The sequence below is a fragment of the Daktulosphaira vitifoliae genome, unplaced genomic scaffold, assembly GCF_025091365.1.
Source record: "Daktulosphaira vitifoliae isolate Bord-2020 unplaced genomic scaffold, ASM2509136v1 Scaffold_2, whole genome shotgun sequence".
Classification (NCBI taxonomy): domain Eukaryota; kingdom Metazoa; phylum Arthropoda; class Insecta; order Hemiptera; family Phylloxeridae; genus Daktulosphaira; species Daktulosphaira vitifoliae.
The window spans coordinates 14,784,822-14,805,331 of record NW_026099573.1 but is presented as its reverse complement, the minus strand read 5'-3'; the positions used below and the strand labels follow the sequence as shown (position 1 = coordinate 14,805,331).

The following is a 20,510-nucleotide window of genomic DNA, read 5'->3' as shown; positions in this document are numbered from 1 at the left end:
ATAACTCAAAAGTTCATAAAAAAATTACTAAAAAGTCGCGTATACGTATTTCGGGAGCAATTTTACCATTATCAACACTAAATACATACTGACAGTGACAATTTTTATTTTTATTTATATTTAGTCTATCAGCAAATTCGTTGGAGTATAATGCATTTCGAATAATTAATAGTAATTAATTATCATTTTAAGTAGAAAATCGTTGTACTAGATGAGTGCTGATTATCTAATTAAACTGATACCAAAACAGAATTACAAAGTAATTGCATTAATTTCATGTATATGTAACGGAAATTTGTAGCATAAACAATAATTTATGCGCACAAACGTAATATTATTATGTTCATTGCCTTGGTTAATAAAAAATTATTTAGATTTTGACTAAAATTTATGTACCACGGATCGTGACACATTTGTGTGCTATTTATCTTTATTAAACGTTCGTAGTTCGTTCAAAGCTTTTTGTACATTATAAAAATATATCACAGCTTGTTGCTGTTTGACGGAAAATTATAGTGCTATTAATATATTTCCAAGTTAAGACCTGTTAAACAAAATAGCGTGCAACACATTTCAATGCAGTTATACGGCGATGGAGCCCATTGTAAAGTTAAATGTTTAAAACTGGCGAAAAACGTGTGTCCTAAGCAGTTTTTGTTGATGAAATGGACAGATCTACACGTCTCTCAAATCCGGCGAGTATAGAAACTTTAAATTACTATCAAAATGAAATAAGTTCCACGTGTTTGTTTTGTCCTCATCTATTCGTTGACATCGTATAGCCAGGCCATGAACGTTTTTCGCAATGGTAGCTTAACTTCAAACGAACATTATGTTACAAAATCACAAAAGAAAAATGAAAAAAATATTGGTTGTACAAAACTGTTAACTTGTTTAAACCAAAGGTCTTAAAATGATATGAGAGCACGAATAAAAATCTTATACGTATAAGTAAAACTTGAAGAAATCTCATAATGTTTTAAGTCCATTTTAACAAGTGTTACCAAAAATATACAAAATCATTTAAAATAGCTTGTTATAAAAATGTGCATTTATCAAGTCTACATAGTATATTTGATTTTATTTCCAAAAAGTTTTCTCAAACTGTCATTTAGAGCTGCAGTAAATATTAATTTATATTATAAGCATGCAAATTTGTTTAATATTTTATATAAACAAATCATATTGTAAAAATAAATATAACAACTTATGTACTTATATAAGAATATAGTAGTTATATTATAGTTAACTATCTAAATTTTTTGTTTAGAAAATAAGTAACTTTTTAACAACAACTATGTCATACGTATTATGATTTGAGGTTACTCAAGTTTTAAAGACAAAAGAAAATTGTTTACTGCACTTAATACTAAGTACCTAAAATAATCAAATTTAATCTGTTTTTGTAAGCATTTTCTAAATATTTGAAAATTACATCAGTAGAAAATTTAATTGGTATAATCTGGAAGTTTATTGATAAATTGTTTAGTCAATACTAAATTACATTCATCATCAAAACATGCATATTTATATGATCAAAGATAGTGACAATAATTTAAGCTAAAATTATTTATTTTAGGAAAGAAGTTAATAGTTATATTACTTGATGGAAACATGAATTTACTATTTATAACAGCCATATATGACAGTAGTTTTAACATATTTGAGATATCTCTATACTAATTAAATCCGTATTATGTTTATGACTTGTTATAAAGTCAAGAAACTTTTAGTCAGAAACCACGTAAACACATATAAAATGTTCATTGCCTTTTACGAGTATGTTTACGTTAAAGACCAACGCCGATTTTAAAAGACTTATCTCATTTTCTCATGTAGGTTAATGTTCTAAGCTTTGTAATTAACATTACTATTTAGCTTTTATACGAGAAAATACTATTTATTAAGATCCTTGTTTTTAGATCTAACTTCTCGAAAAGTTTTGACCTAACAGAATATAAAATTTCACTCTAAATTTACAACGATTAAACATTTCATATCAATACATAAAATGGTGTACTACAATGATTTTGGTAAATATACAGAGTTCTTTTATAATTAAAAAGCTGAAATCGGCTACGTGGTTTACTCAATTTAAGTAATTAAACGTTGATTATAAATTGAAATATTTAATTTAAGTTGATTATTGATTAGATGAATTTTTATTTTAAAGAAAATCTCTATATAAACGGTCTTAAATTTTTAAGCAGAAAATAAACCATAAGAACATACTTTTTATAAAAAAAAAAAATACATCGTGATCAAATTTAAAGTAAATGTAATCTCTAGTAAAAAATCTTTAAAAACACACACAATAAGGAAATATCCATTTATATTAGAAAAATGAAGAAATATTTTTCTGACAAACTCGTGTACAAATACAACCTCTAAATTCAAGAATTTACCTGGAAAACGCGATTAAATATTCTATTTATAAAAAAATGATTTATGTTTTTCAAAAAAAAAAAAAAATAATAAAACAAACGCGTAAAGCAATTTATGTATTTAGGTAATCTGGTAAAATAATATTTGATATTGCCTCGAAAAGTAAAACAAAAAAGAAAGTAAAAACGAAATAAAATCTATGCTTTTTTTGTCTTTTTTCTAGATATTCAATATGTAACGCTTTAAAAATTTGTTCACTGTATGTAAATTAAAATGCTACTATTTCTTTTATAGCTAAACATCTTTATGTACCCAAAGCTCAATAATATATGTAATGAAAATTAATTTATTTATTAAGTGATATAAAAACCAAAGTGTATGGTTGGGTTGGGTTATAGGTACATCGGTTACATACCTATATTATCCATAACACATTTTATTGAATGTGTGATGAATTCACGTTATCATAACATCTTCTTTTGGTAGTTGAACCATTCCACTAGGGAATAAACCGCCTCCCGAAAAAATTGAAACGTGGCTGCTGTAAAAGGAATAAAAATTCCAAGCCAATACAATAACGTTTCTCTTATTTCACCTTGTTTTCAGCAAGTATTAAACAATCGATCTAAATCAAAGGTTACTATCTCAATTTTCGATTATGGTAATACAACTGTCAACAACCTTTCTAAAGATCAAATGAATACGTCGGCAATACTAATTATAAATAGTGATAATAACCAACCCGAGGCCGTTATTTCAAACAATAAGGTAGTAATCAGAACATAATTGTACAATCAAACCTAACCAGTAATACATTTGCTCCAATCCAAACTGACATCAAACATTTTTTTCAAATAATCATAAAAATGATAATATTATCAATATTTTTACTGCAATAATTTTAATATTGGTAATTATTACTTGATATGTAATATTTAAATTAAAAAAAAAAAAAAATTGTCAATTGGTATTTTCTGAAAGTTGCCAACTTTTTTTGTCAAATTTTAACAATATAATAAATATTAAACAGTCAGGTCACAAAAAAATAGAAATTACTTCATCTTAATTCAACTTGAATCGTTAAACTGATCTTCCTTAAAGCACAAATACGTTCTTGTTTATTTAGATAAAACGTTAATTCTGACGTTTTTCCAAATGTTTGATAATTTACATAATATAACTAGTATTTACGTTAATAAAAAAAAAAAATTAAATTAAATTAGGACAATTTTTACTTTAAAAGCAGAATTTACAACTTTTTTTAGTATAAAGTAAATTTTAGACAACATTAGCAATATAGCTTTTCAAATACTTATCATGAAATGAAACCCAATCCAAATATTATTTCATAATTATTATAACAATTGAAGTAAAAAAACATACATATATGTATAAATTATTATCACTTTTAAAAGCACAAACTGCAACTTATTTTGTAAAAAAAAATATTATAAAAAACAAATATGAACATACTTTTAAATTATTAAGTAATGTAAATTATGTTCCTATTCAATGATTTCCAGTTATAATTATAATATTAGCTCATATTATTTTGTTAATACTTTTACTATTTTATTTCATAATATAAACTTTTAAAACCAAATTTATTTATTAAGCTAATGTTGTAATTGAAACTAAAAATCATCTTCAGAGTCAGTGTAATCAGTAGATACCGAATGAATACTAATATTATTTTCGTTAATATTACTAACAATAGTTTTTGAATTCTTTTTTTTACTTGAACCGTTTTTTTAAATATGTTGAGGTTAGTCCTTATTGCTATTATAGTCTATTTCTATATTAAGTGTTTAATTTGCCAAAAATACACCAATTTCTCTCACATGATGCTGATGAACAAGATTAACTTATTAACCTGGTGATAATTGGGCATAGTGGTTCACTGGTTGCCAATCCTTTCCACCAAATATCAGAGTAACAGTGTTTAGTTGTTTCATATTATTATTAGTATAGACAATATTAAAACTATTTAATAGTTAATATATAAAAGTGTCAGTCATTCCAGAACGTTTTTAATAGTTAAGTTGAAAAAGTTGCCATTTTGATACCCTTCCTGTTGGCTGGTAAAGGGTCAAATGTTTACAAAAATATATCAAATGATAGTTAAATACCTAAGGTATCTATAAAAAAAAATTATATTGATTCGGTTATTTTTAAAAAAGTTTTAAGTAAAAAAATTGAAAATTAGCGATTTTTAAATTAGTAATTTTTTGGGGGATTTCCTCTGTTTATGGGGAACGAGGGAATATTTTTCAATTTTTGAGGTTAACGTCTTCGACTAGATACAATTTGTGATATTTTGACGTATTGTTCATCAAAATCGGTCAAGCGAGAGTTGAGATTGAGCGTTCACAGACACAAAAAAAATAAAATAAAAATAAAAACGAATCATAGTAAAATTAATACCTTCTCAGCTTCGCATCGAAGCTAAAATTATAAATAAATTCAGTACATTCTATGTAAAAGGTATTGTTTTAATATTAGGCATGTTAGACAATAGGCAATTTTCACAAATATTGCAATTAAAATGTAAAACGCGCTAAACGGGTTATCTGAAAACTTTCAATAATGTCTTTAGTTTATTTATTAAACAAGATATTAAAACTTTCGTTGATTTAACTGCTTTGACATAGTTTGCGAAATAGACATGAATAAGACTTTAAAATGCGGATGGATGTTAATATTATTTACAGAGTTTCCTTAGACCAGACTTTATTGTAAAACTGTCACTAACCGCATCTATAGAGCATCATAAAAAGTTAAAATAAGTTTTATAATATACCATCAAAAAAAAAAATATTATATTATATTATAATAATAATAATAATAATAATAATAGAAACAAAATACACTGGCACAAAAAAAAAAAAGTTGTCTGTACTTTGGAACGGACCCACCTACGGACATGTATTTCGACCCGCTGAATCCGAATTTGAAGTCCATTTGGCCCAGTCACCCTCCAGATTTGATTGAAATGCAAAAAACCACAAAAAAGGCAAATATTTGCGAAAGCTGTAGTCACAGCGATGAAAATAATTTTGTGGACCCGGATCAAGTATGATTTTTATATATATCAATTTAATGAATCTGAATCTGAACGTTAATTAGGCCGTTGAGCAGTCAAAATTAAAAAAAATAGCAAAAAACCTCAAAAAATTGAAATAAATCATGAAAAATCGAAATTATCAAGATGAAAAACATTTTTTGGATTCAGATTGAGTATGATTTGTATGTATTTTGTTCTACTAAATTTGAATCTGAGTTTTCTTGACTCATTAACGTTTTAAAATTTTAAAAAAATCGGGAAAATTGAAGTTATAAATATGAGAAAAAATTTATTAAACACGTTTGTTAATGACTTGTCAAAGCAGAGAAAGCAGGCGTCGTCATCAAGCGACTGCAGCTCTTCAGTAGTGGGAAACTTGGCTACTGGAAAATATAAGCTCTACAATTACTAAAAAAAAGTAATTCCCATCGTTGTAAAAAATGCCTTGATTCATTTTGTTATGTTTGCGGCGAGTTTCTCACAAGACAAAGCCTACTTTCTCACTTAGATCAGACGCCAGTACTGGGTTTCCGAATCCTTGCATCTGCCATGATGACACACCGCCGTTAACCTAGGGACTCTGTCAGATGGTTCTGTTGCCAACTGTCGCCACGTGGAGGTGCTCTGGTTGCAGGCACAAGCGTTCGTAAGGATATTTTAATGGACCCAAAATTCAAACTCTATTTCAGGATGCAAATTTTATAGAAAAAATGAACAAGACGAAGAGAGAGATTCAAATTCAGTGGAATAAAATTTATAAAAATCTTACTTAATCAGAATCTAAAAAATGTTTTTCATCTTGATAATTTCGATTTTTCATGATTTATTGCAATTTTTTCGGGTTGAAATACATGTCCGTAGGTGGGTCCGTGTAAAAGTACAGACAATTTTGTTTTTTTTTTATTTGCTGGTGATATAATTTTTTCTTTTTAGTTCAACAAGGCAGATTTTGTTCAAATAATTCATATTATCAATACTAAACTGTTTTTTTGGTTTTATAATATAAACATTATTTTAAACCTTCATGTTTTTATTAGAGCTATTCACATGAAAAGATTAATTCGATAAAAATCACATTGAGAGAAGCTTACACTGACTTGCCCCGTTTGTTTATGAATAATTGACAAAGGCGTATGGAAATGCTGTCGAACTTTGAAGAGTTAAACAAGAACGAATTCCATTAATCAAAACCGCATTCACATGCGAATAGCGAAAATACCTAATTAGAGGAGTGCATAACAGCTCTTAGAGCGTGTCTTTTTGCACGTATTTGTATATATTAAGTCTTTGTTTCTGAAGCATGTGCCAATGGGAATAGTATAGCGGTCGTTTTCGCAATCACACAACTTTTAACTAAGTCACTAGATTTCATGTCTTATAATACTAAGATTTTAGTGATGAAGATAGGATAATCGTGTTTCAAGGAAATTTTAAACAATAGATGTTTTGTTGTTATAGATATTGTAGTTAATGACATTTAATTCTAGAGTCATTAAATTAAAATTTAATAACATGGATCTTTGAAATTGTTTTTAAGATAAAATTAAGGTTATTATGTTAAAAAAAAAAATTAATTAAATAAATAATAATTATATTTAATTTAAAAATGTATTTATTTATTAATAATTTTTTCATCTTGAAAAAATATTAATTTCAAAACCTGGCCTAATATTAAATATTTCTAAAGATTTAACAAAAAAAAAAAAAAAAAATGATTTTCTGAAGAGCATTATGATATATTATTTAATGTTAAGTAGATTTTTGACAGCATTTTGATTTATCGAGCTATTAGAAGTTTATTGTAAATACATGTGAGCCCAATGGGTGGTCGAATAAAAACGAAGTGTTTCAGTCTGTCATGCTTTATCCGTGGCAAGTCCATGGTGATAAATCTGGTTTATGTCAAAAATATACAAATATACTATGTTAAAATGTCACAATATTTAAAATCGAATATAGTAATGTACTATTGTTTTCATCAATTCAATGCTTTTATTTCAAGGGAATTTTTATGATTCATTGTGACAAGGAAAATAGATTAAAACTTTAGTCACTGTTTAAAATTATTCTTTATTTTCTAATAAGATATTATAACTTTGATATTTTATAACAAATTTATATAGAATTTTATAAAAATATTATTAATGCAATGTTTATTTCTGCAATCACTATTATAATAATATATAATTAATATATATTAATATTAAAAATTGTTTTTCAATGGTATTGTTTTATGTTTTTTGAGAAATATCTCAAATATTTGGTAATATCATAAACAGTTATCATTATTGTAAATGTCAATTTTAAGTTCACATTATTATTCAAATATTTTTAAAGTTTTTTTTTACTTGGGGGATATTGGAGAAACGATAGTCAGTAAATAACCGTGGTCCTAGTTTTTTACAAATCTATGATAGCTAAAAATCAGGTGACCACATTAAATTATTAATTAGGCTATCAAAACCTTAGAAATGAAATATAATAGTGATCAGTTTAGTTTTGCCTTCAAAAATTTGTTTTAAAGTTTAATCACAAATATTTTGTTAAAACTTTGGTAAGTTTATTTTATTATATTTCACTTTGGTTATAATATAAATAACGAGCAAGTATAACAGTTACAAATTTATATTGTAAATTTTGTTACACTAGTTGACAAAAAATTAGTCATGAATTTTTAAAACATTTTAAAATTTGAGTGATTATCAATCCCCCTATGTCGAGTGAATCATGGTAATTTCCACTTTTTTAAAACTTCAAAAAACATAATTACACTAATTTAAAAATTTTAAACATTTTAGTATGTTGTAACTAACGGTTTTACTAGAAATTTATTTTTTGCTAAGTGGCTTCAATTCCCCCACTCTTCCCTAATACAAATAAATTGCAAACCTAAGGTTATGATTAACTATCAAATTTATTGAATAAATACAATTTTTTCTATTTTAAATAACGAAATACGGTTTCTTAGCTTAAAAATTTTAATTATAGTTAATTTAGAATTTTTTTTTTATTTAAATCATGATCTAGTATTTTTTATAGCTAAAAGTTGTGTAACTGGTTAATTGTCGAATGTATTATTAAAAATGATCACCTTTTATTTTATGTACTTATTGGTTTAATAAGTAAGAGACTATTATATAGTTTCTTATAAATATTAAGTTGAATATTACAGAAAATGTATATACATATGCCTATCGACAAAAATAATGTCACAACTCAACATTTTTTATTTTTTTGCCTTTTGTACTAACAATAAAAAAAAAAACACATTAAATTTTAAGCCAGTAAATTTTCATTAATTTTATAGTTTTGAGAAAAATAATTCGTTATCAAATAGTATAGTCATACAACTATAAGTATTTTGCCTTTCATATTAAGTTTTTTTTTCGAGTTCTATCATTCTTCTTGCTGATAGTCGATACACGCGTGTTTATTAATAAATAATAAATCATCTAGTGCTACTTTGTCTGCTCAAAATCTTTGAAATTATACATAAATAAATCAAGGCGGTTTAATTGTACTAGAGAATATGTTCATGACTCTTTGTGTATACAAACACAACAATCAGTTCCTAATGAATCCAGAGTTTTGAGCTTTAGTACATATTATGATAATTTTGCGTGATTTAGTTTATCATCTTGAAAATATTGTAGTTTAGGTGGAAACAAAAGCGGCGATACAGAATTAAACGAGCAATTGTTTGTGTTTCAATCGTCTTGTACTCAGCTGCCCTAAAAGACGAACCTATTAATCAATGTATACGACCATTTCAGATAGTTATCGACTAAATCGACGCCATCTTTACATACTGTTGGGATTCCGTTCACTCCAAGCTCACGAATAAGGGATTACGTTGCAAATAATACGTTCAAAGGTGACATTGTCAATATCACTTGGAGATCATTATTTAATTAAACGACATTCGTGAGCGTTTGAGCTTCACACCCGTCGAGTGTTTATTAGATTCGAGATTATATCTACGAGATACATTATAAAGTGAAAACAAATAAATAAACCGTCGGGAGCAATTATTTATGTATTTGACTGGCGCATATTTTCTTGACGCCTCATACCTTTTTTTCTGTTTATTATTAAAATAATGTATTGTATTCCTAGATTTTTATTCGCCCGACGGAAAATTTCCAGTCGAACAAACTCGGTTCTTGCAATTACATGATTTATGAGAATTAAACAGTCGACAGTATAAAACTAAAGCGAAGCAGCACACCAACGTCGACGTGGGTAAATTGGTAAAACGAATTGCCGTGGGTGTTCTAAGATAATTTGAATTTCTGAGTTCTGCCCAAATAATGGTTAACTTTGAAACTTTCAAATGTTTTTCACATTGACACAGCGATTTTGCTTATTTTAATAATAATATATCAGATCGAAACACACGAGTATCGCAAGCTATTTGATTGCAAGCAATTAAATGGGCTATCCGACAGCTATCGGATAGCTCAAGTATACCAAACAAAACGAAAAAGGCACGACAAACGCTTACACTATAAAAAAAAACAAACGCCAAATAATATTACAGTGTTTGTTTGATCGCGTGTATTCAATGCAATAATTTATTTTTTAGTCGGGTTTTAAATTACGGCTTATGCAAGATTTTTTATTTTTATTTTACAGCTGAAACAAAAGGAAAAAGCGTAGTTGTTTTCGTTTTCTAGAAAAGAACATTAGCAAATAATTAGGTATATGTGGCTGTTTTATTTAACGACGCAGTTTTTACACAATTTTTTCTATTTTTTTGTTGACTGATTCAAACACTTAATCGGCAACCCACAAAAGCACTTCTAGAGCATGTGAAAATATTTGAATTACAGAGAAAATTCTAAGAATCAAATCCACTAGTGTTTCCGATTTACAGCGTACTGCTTGATATCAACCAATTCATTCAACCACAGCTCTTTCGATTTAATCTTAGTAGAATTTCAATCTGGTCTATTTGACATTTGCGATCGGAGCCTGATTATGTGGTTTTCAGAATAGAACATTTGTGTGTTAATATCTGAATCTATTTCATTGGAAGTATAATAGAATGATTTCTGATACTTAGTACGACACGGTTCTTGGTATGGATATCTTATTTGAAATAAGCAGAAACATTAGTTCTACACAAATAGTTAACTACTCTATGTAGATCGAAACTAGATTACACAAAACGATACAATGGAAACAAAAATCATTACTTCACTCGAGACTTAAACATGAATATTGAAATAGAATGCATAAATACACGCTTACAAAGTATGAGTAATTCGGCAAAAAAAAATATAAAAAATACCCGTATAAAGGTTTACTGAAAAACTTTAAGCATAGCAAAGGAAAGAAAAAAGTTCAACATTTTAATCGATCAAATTTTATAAGTTCTAACTAATTAAAATCTAGATTACTACCATTGGATGTATAGTTGATTTACCATTGTTTTAAATTAGACTATTTAAACTGAGAGGAGATCATAATTAATATGACTATTCACATTATAATGTTTTAGTTTTATCATATATACTTAAGTATATTTTTTTAAAAATTATTCATTGGCTAATTTAGTTAAACATAAATAAATTTGAATGATTAAAATTTTTAATTTCTGAATTTTTACACATAAAATAATCTGTTATTGCTATACTTATTGTTTTATGTTTTAGGGGGATCTAGAATTAAATAATTTTATTTAATAATACACTGTATGTATCTAAACCCATCCAGTTTAATACAAACGCCTACTAAACTGACTCGACTGAATACTTCAGCAAACACTAGTTTCAAAGACGGAAATATTAGTATTTTATGTAAACAATAATTGTTTGCACATTATTAATTTCTATGCAACAACTTTATCAGTATAGAATTTTGTTAATTTATCTTATAAAATATATGATAATGCCGCTGTATATTTACCTAAACGATCTAAAACGTTCTTGTGTAGTGTTCTATGTGTTTTGTTTTAAAATCGTCGATAAATCAAGCGCTGTTTTAAATTTTTATCAAACGTCTCTTTGTAATTCATTTTTCAACAGCGCTCGACAAACGCGTTAGAAATTTTAAACGAAGCTTAATATTTTCTAAGCACCGCGACGACGTTAAATCGAATCCGTATTGTTATCATAATATTATTGCTCGGAGGTTGTCAACTATGCGATGGGGTGGAAGGACGTGGAAAAGCTGTCACATCCAACCACTGAGAACTCTAAGTGGCGTTGAACCAAACGGTGAGACGCTCGTTAACCAGAGAAACGGCGTTTCAACGCGACTTAATCGTCAAATGTTCGAACTATTCGAATATCTAAAAAACACACTTGATATATTTCCTGTTCCTTTTGCCGAAAGACAAATAATGCTTACTTAGAGAGAGCTTTTGGTAGTTATTTATTGTTTAACGCATGTGCACCCTTAACCGCCGTTTATTTATCTATCCGCATACGGTTGTAACAGATTACTCTTATCTATCAGTTTTGTAATTTATTTTATTTTTACGATAAAAATAAAAGATAAAAGTACATTATAATAATATATTACGGTGGTCTTTTTTTCTGTAGTCATAAACATCCAATAGATTGTTTACAAGATCACATTTGTTATATTATTTTTATACACTTAGCATAACCTGCCTTATTTAAATAAAAAATCTTTTGTTATTCAAACAGAAATGACATTCTAATAAAAGTGCGCGATCGTGTGCGGTAGTTTGACATTGTCGGGGAAATAAAAATTTATCCATCGCTAACGGTTTCCTGCGTTTTCACGACGTATAAGAAAATAATAGATACATGTACAAAAAATACCAATATTTTATGAACTGCTATAATACTTAGATAGTGGCAGGTGAGGTAATGGTAGGCCCTGAAATACACAAAATTTATTGGATTTCGTGGATTTTTGTATTTGAAACAATTCTCCGAGTTACATTACTCTATATTATTACGTTTTCTTTATTTTGGTTTTTAATAATAAATCTAATAAGAATATATCAGAAGAAAAAAATTACAGATTATAAGAGCAAAAAGAAAATAATATTAACATGTTAAAATATTATCAAACAAATGTGATATAAGATATTTAATTTTTCAATGAAAATATGAGAATATTGTTTGATGAGTATTCATTAGTTTAAATTATTGACGTTTATATTTATTATGCGATTTCGTTGTTGAAAACAAAACTTCTTGATGTAAACATTACAATCTTCTTTTTTGTATATTGGTGTTTGGTAAAATATATACAATCAATAACTTGGTATTTTTCGCGAGTAAATTTTTTTATATTTATTACGGAATAAGAATTTCTTTCAAATATTTTTTATTGGTAATTTAGTTATAAACCAGCCTTATTTAATAAAAACAAATGCTTGACATTGCACAACACAAAAAAATACAACCTCTTCATAATACTATTGATTATACTATAGTCATTGTTTATTTATAAAAATAATTTAAGTTTTTTGGCAATTTTTTGTTACGCTCAATATTTGTTGTTAGAGTTATGTCGTTCAATCTCGTACTAAATTAAAAAAATAATAATAAAAAAGTGTTCCTAGCAAATAATGTTGTTTACATTGATATTTGAACGGCGTATTGTATAGGCAAAATAGCTACCGATCTGTTAATGGGATGATATTGTTGCTTAGGGTAAAATATAATTTATTTTACTGAAGTTATTCAATTTCATGAATAATTTTTATTAGATTTATATAAAATATCGATATATAAAATACTTTTAAGACAAGCGCAATCTAAATATTTTTAATAATATTGTGCTATGATAATATATTATATTATTGAAATTTTTTGAAGATCAATTTGTAGGTATAAATAATTTATGATATTATCATAATAATGTTAAACACATCTATCGTATGAATTATTGATTTATTTAGTGTAATCGATAAAAATACCTTCTAAAAAACCACGAAATTAAATAAAATTCAAGATTTAAATATCAACGTAGTAATGACGTGAAACTACCACGAAAACCACAAAAAAAAAAAAGTAAAAGACTTTAATTATTGTGATATACTTTTTTTGACTTTAATTTGTACATTTAAACAAATAATTTAATGATTGCAATTGTTGTAATATCCATAACCCTTATATTTATATTGTTCCGAATAATTTGTAACCAATATTGTAGACTTATATTATTTTAAAAACCCAATACCTTAATATATAATGTAATAATGTAACTTTTATAATTGAGTCACAAAAGCGTACTTTAAAACATGTAGATATGTTATTTGGGCGCGTGGCTACCTAATCTTTATATTATGCATAACTGTGTAATTGTACTATGACATTTTTTTATATAATCTAAATTTCCCATAAAAATAATATAATTTAAATATGTTTCCAAATAAACAACTACAATAATCGTAGCTAATAGTCCGTCGGCGTCCAACTTTAATAAACATCCTCTTTTTTTATTCGGCTCTATTATCAAGACTTGAAAGTGAAGGTGAAAATTTATTCTGTGTACAATTTTATTCAACTTCAATAACCTTCATATAGTAAAATTCTGAGTCATAGACGAAACCTTAGGTAAGTTATTTAAAGATTTATGAGATAATTATTGCTGAGCTTGCTTCAAGTAATAGACACTGGGAAATTTACAATTAGATTTATTTTATTCACTTACGCAAGTGTTTTAGCAGATCCTGACTATTCCAAAGTTTAGTTCAGGTCTGTTCTTGGCGAACCTTCTTACTCACACCCCGTCAGAGATAATTTATTTTCTTTAATAGTAACTCGATCACAGAAGGTCTGGTGCGTCGTAATGAATGATATCAGTTGGCGGCGAAACAATGGCGATTACTCACCAATACCTATTTATTATTTAATAAGTAGAAATCACTATTACTAGCCTTTATATTTTTTTTATCCGAGTTATTATATATTACAGGTTACAGAAAAATATACACAACCAGACAGAATGGAATTGTACCGCGACACTTGCGTATCAAGAGACAACAGGTTTCTTACTAGAGTTGTTTTAATCACGAAATATTTCAAAATTTACATTGGTCTTGCGGGACACTTAAAATTGTTTACTTATGATTTAAATAAGTTAAAAAAACATGTTTTTTATTGCGCTATGTAAACGACATATGATATTAAGCTTAAGAATTAAATTTAAATAAAATGATTGAACTTAAGCTGAAAAACCGATTTTCTCGAGAAAATCAATAATAGAAAGGGGCAATCATAGAGAAAATGGCAAAAGTCACAAAGTAGTGTTGATGTTTTACTCCAGCATTTCTATTCAAGCAATTATAAGTATATACTATACAAATTTTTAATATAACGTATTGCGTTTTAAGTGTATCATAGAAAATAAATATTTATTTCATTTTATATAATGTGCTTACCAATAACTGTAAGATTCAGTCTTGAATTTCGAGTGGGAGATTTTCGAAAGTCTACTCGACACCTGTAGATGCCAGCGTCTGATTCTGATATATTATCAATAAATAATGTAGCCGGTTCAGATAATGTTCTGAAGTGTGACCGTCCTTCGAGTGTTTCATCTTTCCAGTGAGACTTGTTGGGATCTGTATGTTTTCCTCGAATATCAACACTGAAAAATTATATATATTTATATTGAATCGTGTGCTATTGAATTATGTTTACACATAATAATATTGAGTAGAGGACTTAAAAGGACACGATGAAAAGTTTCGTTATAGTATGGGTGACTGTTATATTTTATTCGGTATATTTGGTATATTAATTTGTTAATTACATTGTAATAAAATAATACTCGATTGGAGCGAGATGTTTTACGAAGATTTATATGTTTAAATACTATATACATAATGAAATTTAATGTTTTTTTGGAAGATTTGTTAAAACGAATATTTAAAAATTTTAAAGAACTATTTAGTTTATATTTTCTACCTAGAAATATAATTATAATTAGAACTTAAACTTAATTCTTAAAGTAAAATTTTTTTGAAATACATTTTGATTTTAATATAAATGATAATAAAAAAAAATTTGCATCTAAGAATTAAATTTTTTTAGATTATATTTGATTAGGTAAATTTAATGTATCTATTAAATCATAAAACGCTCAGTATAAATTATATTTTTTTCTGAGGTTTCGGAGTCTTGTTAAATATTTTTTTTAAACATTAAACAATTTTGACTGAATGTTTGGTAAATTTACCTACCAATATATCATTTAATACACTTCCAGGTGCCTGAATTATGTTTTTTTAATACACTAAAAATCATAAGCTCTAGTATAGGTGATTAAGTATTATTTTAATTGATTTTTTAAGTTACTTAAGTTATAAAATTATCTTGTTCTGATATGACAGGCAACAATGATCATTATAGGTCGAAATTTTATTCATTTGGATATTTTTTTGTATATTTGCAGGACAACAGGGGTTCGAAGTTTAAACAAATTTTGACCGTTTAAATAAAGAGTAATTTTTTATTTTGCTTATTTGGGAATATTTTATATAATAAAGATTATAAGAGGATTGATTAATTTTTAGAATGGTTTTTTTAATCGTTGTTTGATAATTTATTACACAAATAAGATTTTTTTAAAGGAAATGTACATCATTTATATAAAAATAGTTTAAAAGTTTAATAATTATTTCGAATTTATATTATTTTATTCAAATATACAGAGTGATCCAAATTTGGTAAGGCACTGATTTTCTCAGATATTACTGCAAAAAAGTATTAGGTTTAAAAAAATCTAAAATAATTGTTAAATCATTTATTTTTATTTCTTTATAGTTTCCACTCGATTGATGTATGTGCACTCAGATCTCGCTACATATTAAAATGTTGTAAGAAATGAACATTTTATCATATTTTCAAGTTAAAAATAGGAATTCCCATTATTCCATATCTCACGTTGTTTCGTTTAATGTGCTTATACTTTTAGTCAGATTCATTTTCTAGTGCTTTTGGTTTATTATTTGTACCGTAATGCGAAGTACAATAAAATTCTAATGTTACTTTCCTAGCTCGACTTTTTCCTAGCGACTAAATAATATGAATAATATAATGCATGTGTGCATTTTATTCTGGGTTTGTTTAATGAATATTTATGAGATTGTTTAAATAATTTAATCTTGTTTTATGCATCATAATGATTATAATAGGTACAGGAGGAAAATTATTCACGTGATTTTGGTCACAACGCCAAAATTGGTTATATTGAATTTGGATGATAACTAATAAATCGTATCAAACAGTCGCCTTAACATTTAAACGCTGGCGGTTTTGGAATAAAATGTATTTGCCTTGTTGTATTTAATTTGAATTGTATTCAAAACACTTGGCAAGATAACAAAGTGCTAAACCGATACTACAAGTGTTGGGCGTTATTACCGATTGCCCTTCTGGTATTCTGTTCGTGTTCACCCCATTTGTCTCAAAGTTTTCTTGCCCAGTATTGCTCTTTCTAATCGAGTATGCTGTGTGTAGCAAATATTGAATGCATCTTACATTGTTAAACAATACATTTTAATTAAGTTGAAATTATCAATGTTATTATCTTATTTAATTTAATCATATTAGCATTAAATGTCAAAGAGTATGCAATAAAACATAATTTGAAATGTTAACTCCATACACAAAGTACCATCATGTTCAATATTGTTATTTACCAAAGTATTATTAAAGTTCATGATGATAACATTTAAGTAAACTGAGAACATATTATCATATAATTTTATAGCTATAAGAGTAATATTAATAATGGGTAATTTCTTTTAATAAATCAAAAGAGAGTGGACTCACTTTGAGAACAAAAGACGACAGAGTGGGTAGAAGGATTTGGTCCCCTGTCCGCTTTATTGCGTTTTGAAGCTGTTAAAGCTGTTTTGTGGTGGCCATTTATTTCCAGAAAGAACGGTAGGGAAAAAAGGTATACGCGATCAACCCCACCGGAGGCTATCCATTGCCGGTCTTCGTGACCCACAACCTCTACTCCCTCCAGTCTTGGCATCAGAGGGTACGTGTAGGTCAACGAAAGAAACTCGTTATTTGCAGCCAAATTACCCCCTTGGACCCGAGATAACTCGTCATAGACCATACTCGGTACCAGCAGCCATTGTTCGCTCCGGTAAAATTATCTTGCGGTCGATCTCTCACTTAATCCACTGTTTTAACTTGTCGTAAACCATATGGTTAAGAGGTATAATAACCTATATGTTACTCCCTTTATGGAACAAAATATTGTATACATTATGGCAGCTTAAAAAATAGTATTAAATGTTATACGCATTAACTAATGTTTAATTTTGTTTACTATGAAAAAATACTTTATCGATATTTTGAAATAATAATAATAAAAAAAAAAACTATCGTGAACATGATTCATATGAGATTATTGGGTTGTATATTTCAATCCAAAAACCTTCTAATCGAGTACTATGTTTATAAAGTATTTTCAGGTTAAAATTCAACGTTATTGTAACGATTACGTGTCATTATGGGTCAAAAACAATTCTGAAAACGTACGTTAACTTTTAGTTTAACAATTTAAACTGAATTACTAACCTATTATTACATTTGAATAGACATGCAAGTGATTAAGGTCTCTTATGTCGATCAACAGTTACCCGTGTCGTACATGACAAACAAAAGTTTAATCAACTATGTCTTGTACACCATCACGTTAACAGCATACATTTCAGAACTTTCCGTATACAATAACTTTGGTTTTGATTATTGTACTTTTGTTGCACTATCTAGTCTTTGTAATTTTTATTGCGTTTCTTAGAATTCAGTGTTTATCTCATGTGATCTCGAGATATCGATACTACGTGGTACAATGACTTTTAAAAGACCACATTTGATAAAACATTCAGGGAAATCTTGATTGTGACGGTTGTTGAAAATCGCACAGAAAATAAAATTAACATGAAATGAAAAGAGCATAAAAATGTTGTTTGACGAGTAGACTCGCGGCTGGATTGAATAGGCGTTTTATTACTCGTTTTACAACGAATCCGTTTCTTCACGCGACAATAGGTGTTTCTTTTTGCTTGTCTATTTCGTAGCAAAAGTTTTCCGTCGTTCGGTTCGTTAACTTGTTTTCTTTTGGGAACACATCCGAAAGTTATTACAACTAGCTCATAGCTCACGTAACGACAATCTCGGTGTAGTTTTATTTCATTTTCGTTTCTACCGGTCGCGCGTACCGAGAATCCGTAGTGAGTATTACTATAGTTTTTGCTGCACGGCTGTCACACACAAGTCCGGCGGTAATGACTCATAACACGATATTAAAGCGGAAAATGAACGGAATCGTCTTCGTACACCGTTGTGGACGTGTCGGACCAAAACTTTATCCGACAGCAATGATTTCAGTTTGTGTGCCGCGGGTGAGAATGAGTGAAAAAGTTGATTAATCCGACCCGTAGGCGACTTGCCCCCAGGTCTTTTGTGATGTAATGGAATAAAACCGTCCACGTACAATATTTTACGTGCCTTGCCTGGACTGGACGTGTTCTATGTGGTCTGCAATAATCTTCTTATGTCGACGGCGGTTTTATTTTTATTGCGAAAACAGAGGGACGACTTATGTGTCAAGTCAAAGTACGAAAAACCGATAAAAAAAAAAAAAAGACCCTTTTGTTTTTTAATCCCTTCTCACTTGCTTTACTCGAACGCATTAATTATTTGTGATGATGTTTTATTTCTGAATTCGTATGTTTTATTAAAAGGATCGGTAAATACTTCGGCGCGCGATCACAATGAGGCACAGAAAGTCAAGGAATTAATCTGATAAAAAGAAGATAGAGCGAACCCTCAAACGAATTTATTACCAAATAAGTTTAAACGAACGTTGTAGGCAATACCCAAAGAAATAATAGACAAAAAATATGTACACAAACGAAACGTGAGCTGCGGTCGGTATGCAAATAGCCGTTTCTGCGTTGTCATGGCCATAATTCACAAGCAGTCGTTGTCACTATTTCATCGGCAGCGGTGGAAACTATACTGCCACATCGTCACTACCGTTACACTCTTACCCGTAGAGTTGTGACGACAGTTACATTTCGCGGCAACCTCCTTTTCTCTCCCAGCCGTCACATACCGACAAATTAAACGTCTGGTCTGTGTCTGGAGAAAACAAGTTTTTGCATCGGAGTAGTCTGAGCGTTATGGTGGCAATTGTTTTTACTAGCACTCCGACTTGTCCTCCTTTATCATCCGCCCACGTTATTTACGACGTGCCCGGGTCAAAATACCAGCTAAGTATTCTATAGTAGGTATACAATAGGTATTCACTACTAAACTTTTAGCACTTAATGTAGCTACCTGGCTTGCGGCACCGGATTTTATTCTGCGTTACATTTTCAACCAGAACATTATTGTCACTAGATTAACAGCATAGAAGTTTAATTCACGAACTCAGTCATTCCCAATGACTCAAAAACTTAACCTCGCGAATTTCTATTGAATAATGGAATTTTATATCCTTAGAATCGTTGAATATTTTTTTTAAAGATTTTTATAGTGCTAGATATCTTACGAATTACAAATTCTTTCAAGACCAGTAATTTTTTTAATTCTAACTAGTATGAAAAAGAAATTTTAAAAATCTCATAATATTTATCAGGGTGACTTCATTTCAAACGTCGAATCTAACTATATCCTTTTATCGATAACCATATCAAATCACCAATTACTTTTAAGTAACAAAAAAATAAAAGCGAGTAAAAGAAAAAAATATAGGAAACTATTTTCTACTAAGAATTTTTCTTCATTTTTATTTTCTTACTTCTATGACTTCAAGTTTTGCGTTAACAAAATTGTTCAGCAGCAATAGAAATATAATAAAAAAAAACGGTAGCACAGTGGGGTCGTGGCATAGTGGAGACATTGCATAGTAGGGTCCAGTATAGATTTAATCTGACAGTGATTAAAATCACTATCATAAGAAACGCTTCGATGCAAATCTGTAGATAGTGTTTAATTTTAAAAAATTGATGGATAATTGCAAAAGCAACATCAACTTCTATTAAAATAAAATACAAAACCCATAATTATCATACAAAAATAGTATATTTTTCAATATGGTA

The 20,510-nt window shown here is 28.2% G+C and overlaps 1 protein-coding gene across 1 annotated transcript in view; it reads right to left on the bottom strand.

The window, feature by feature from the left end:
- The window catches only part of LOC126899749 (nephrin), a 208,134-nt gene that overhangs the window by 26,301 nt on the left and 161,323 nt on the right, over positions 1-20,510 (bottom strand). The window contains exon 3 of the mRNA XM_050674909.1: positions 14,820-15,028. Coding sequence (XP_050530866.1) covers positions 14,820-15,028 — 209 coding nt within the window. The remainder of the gene's footprint in view (positions 1-14,819; positions 15,029-20,510) is intronic.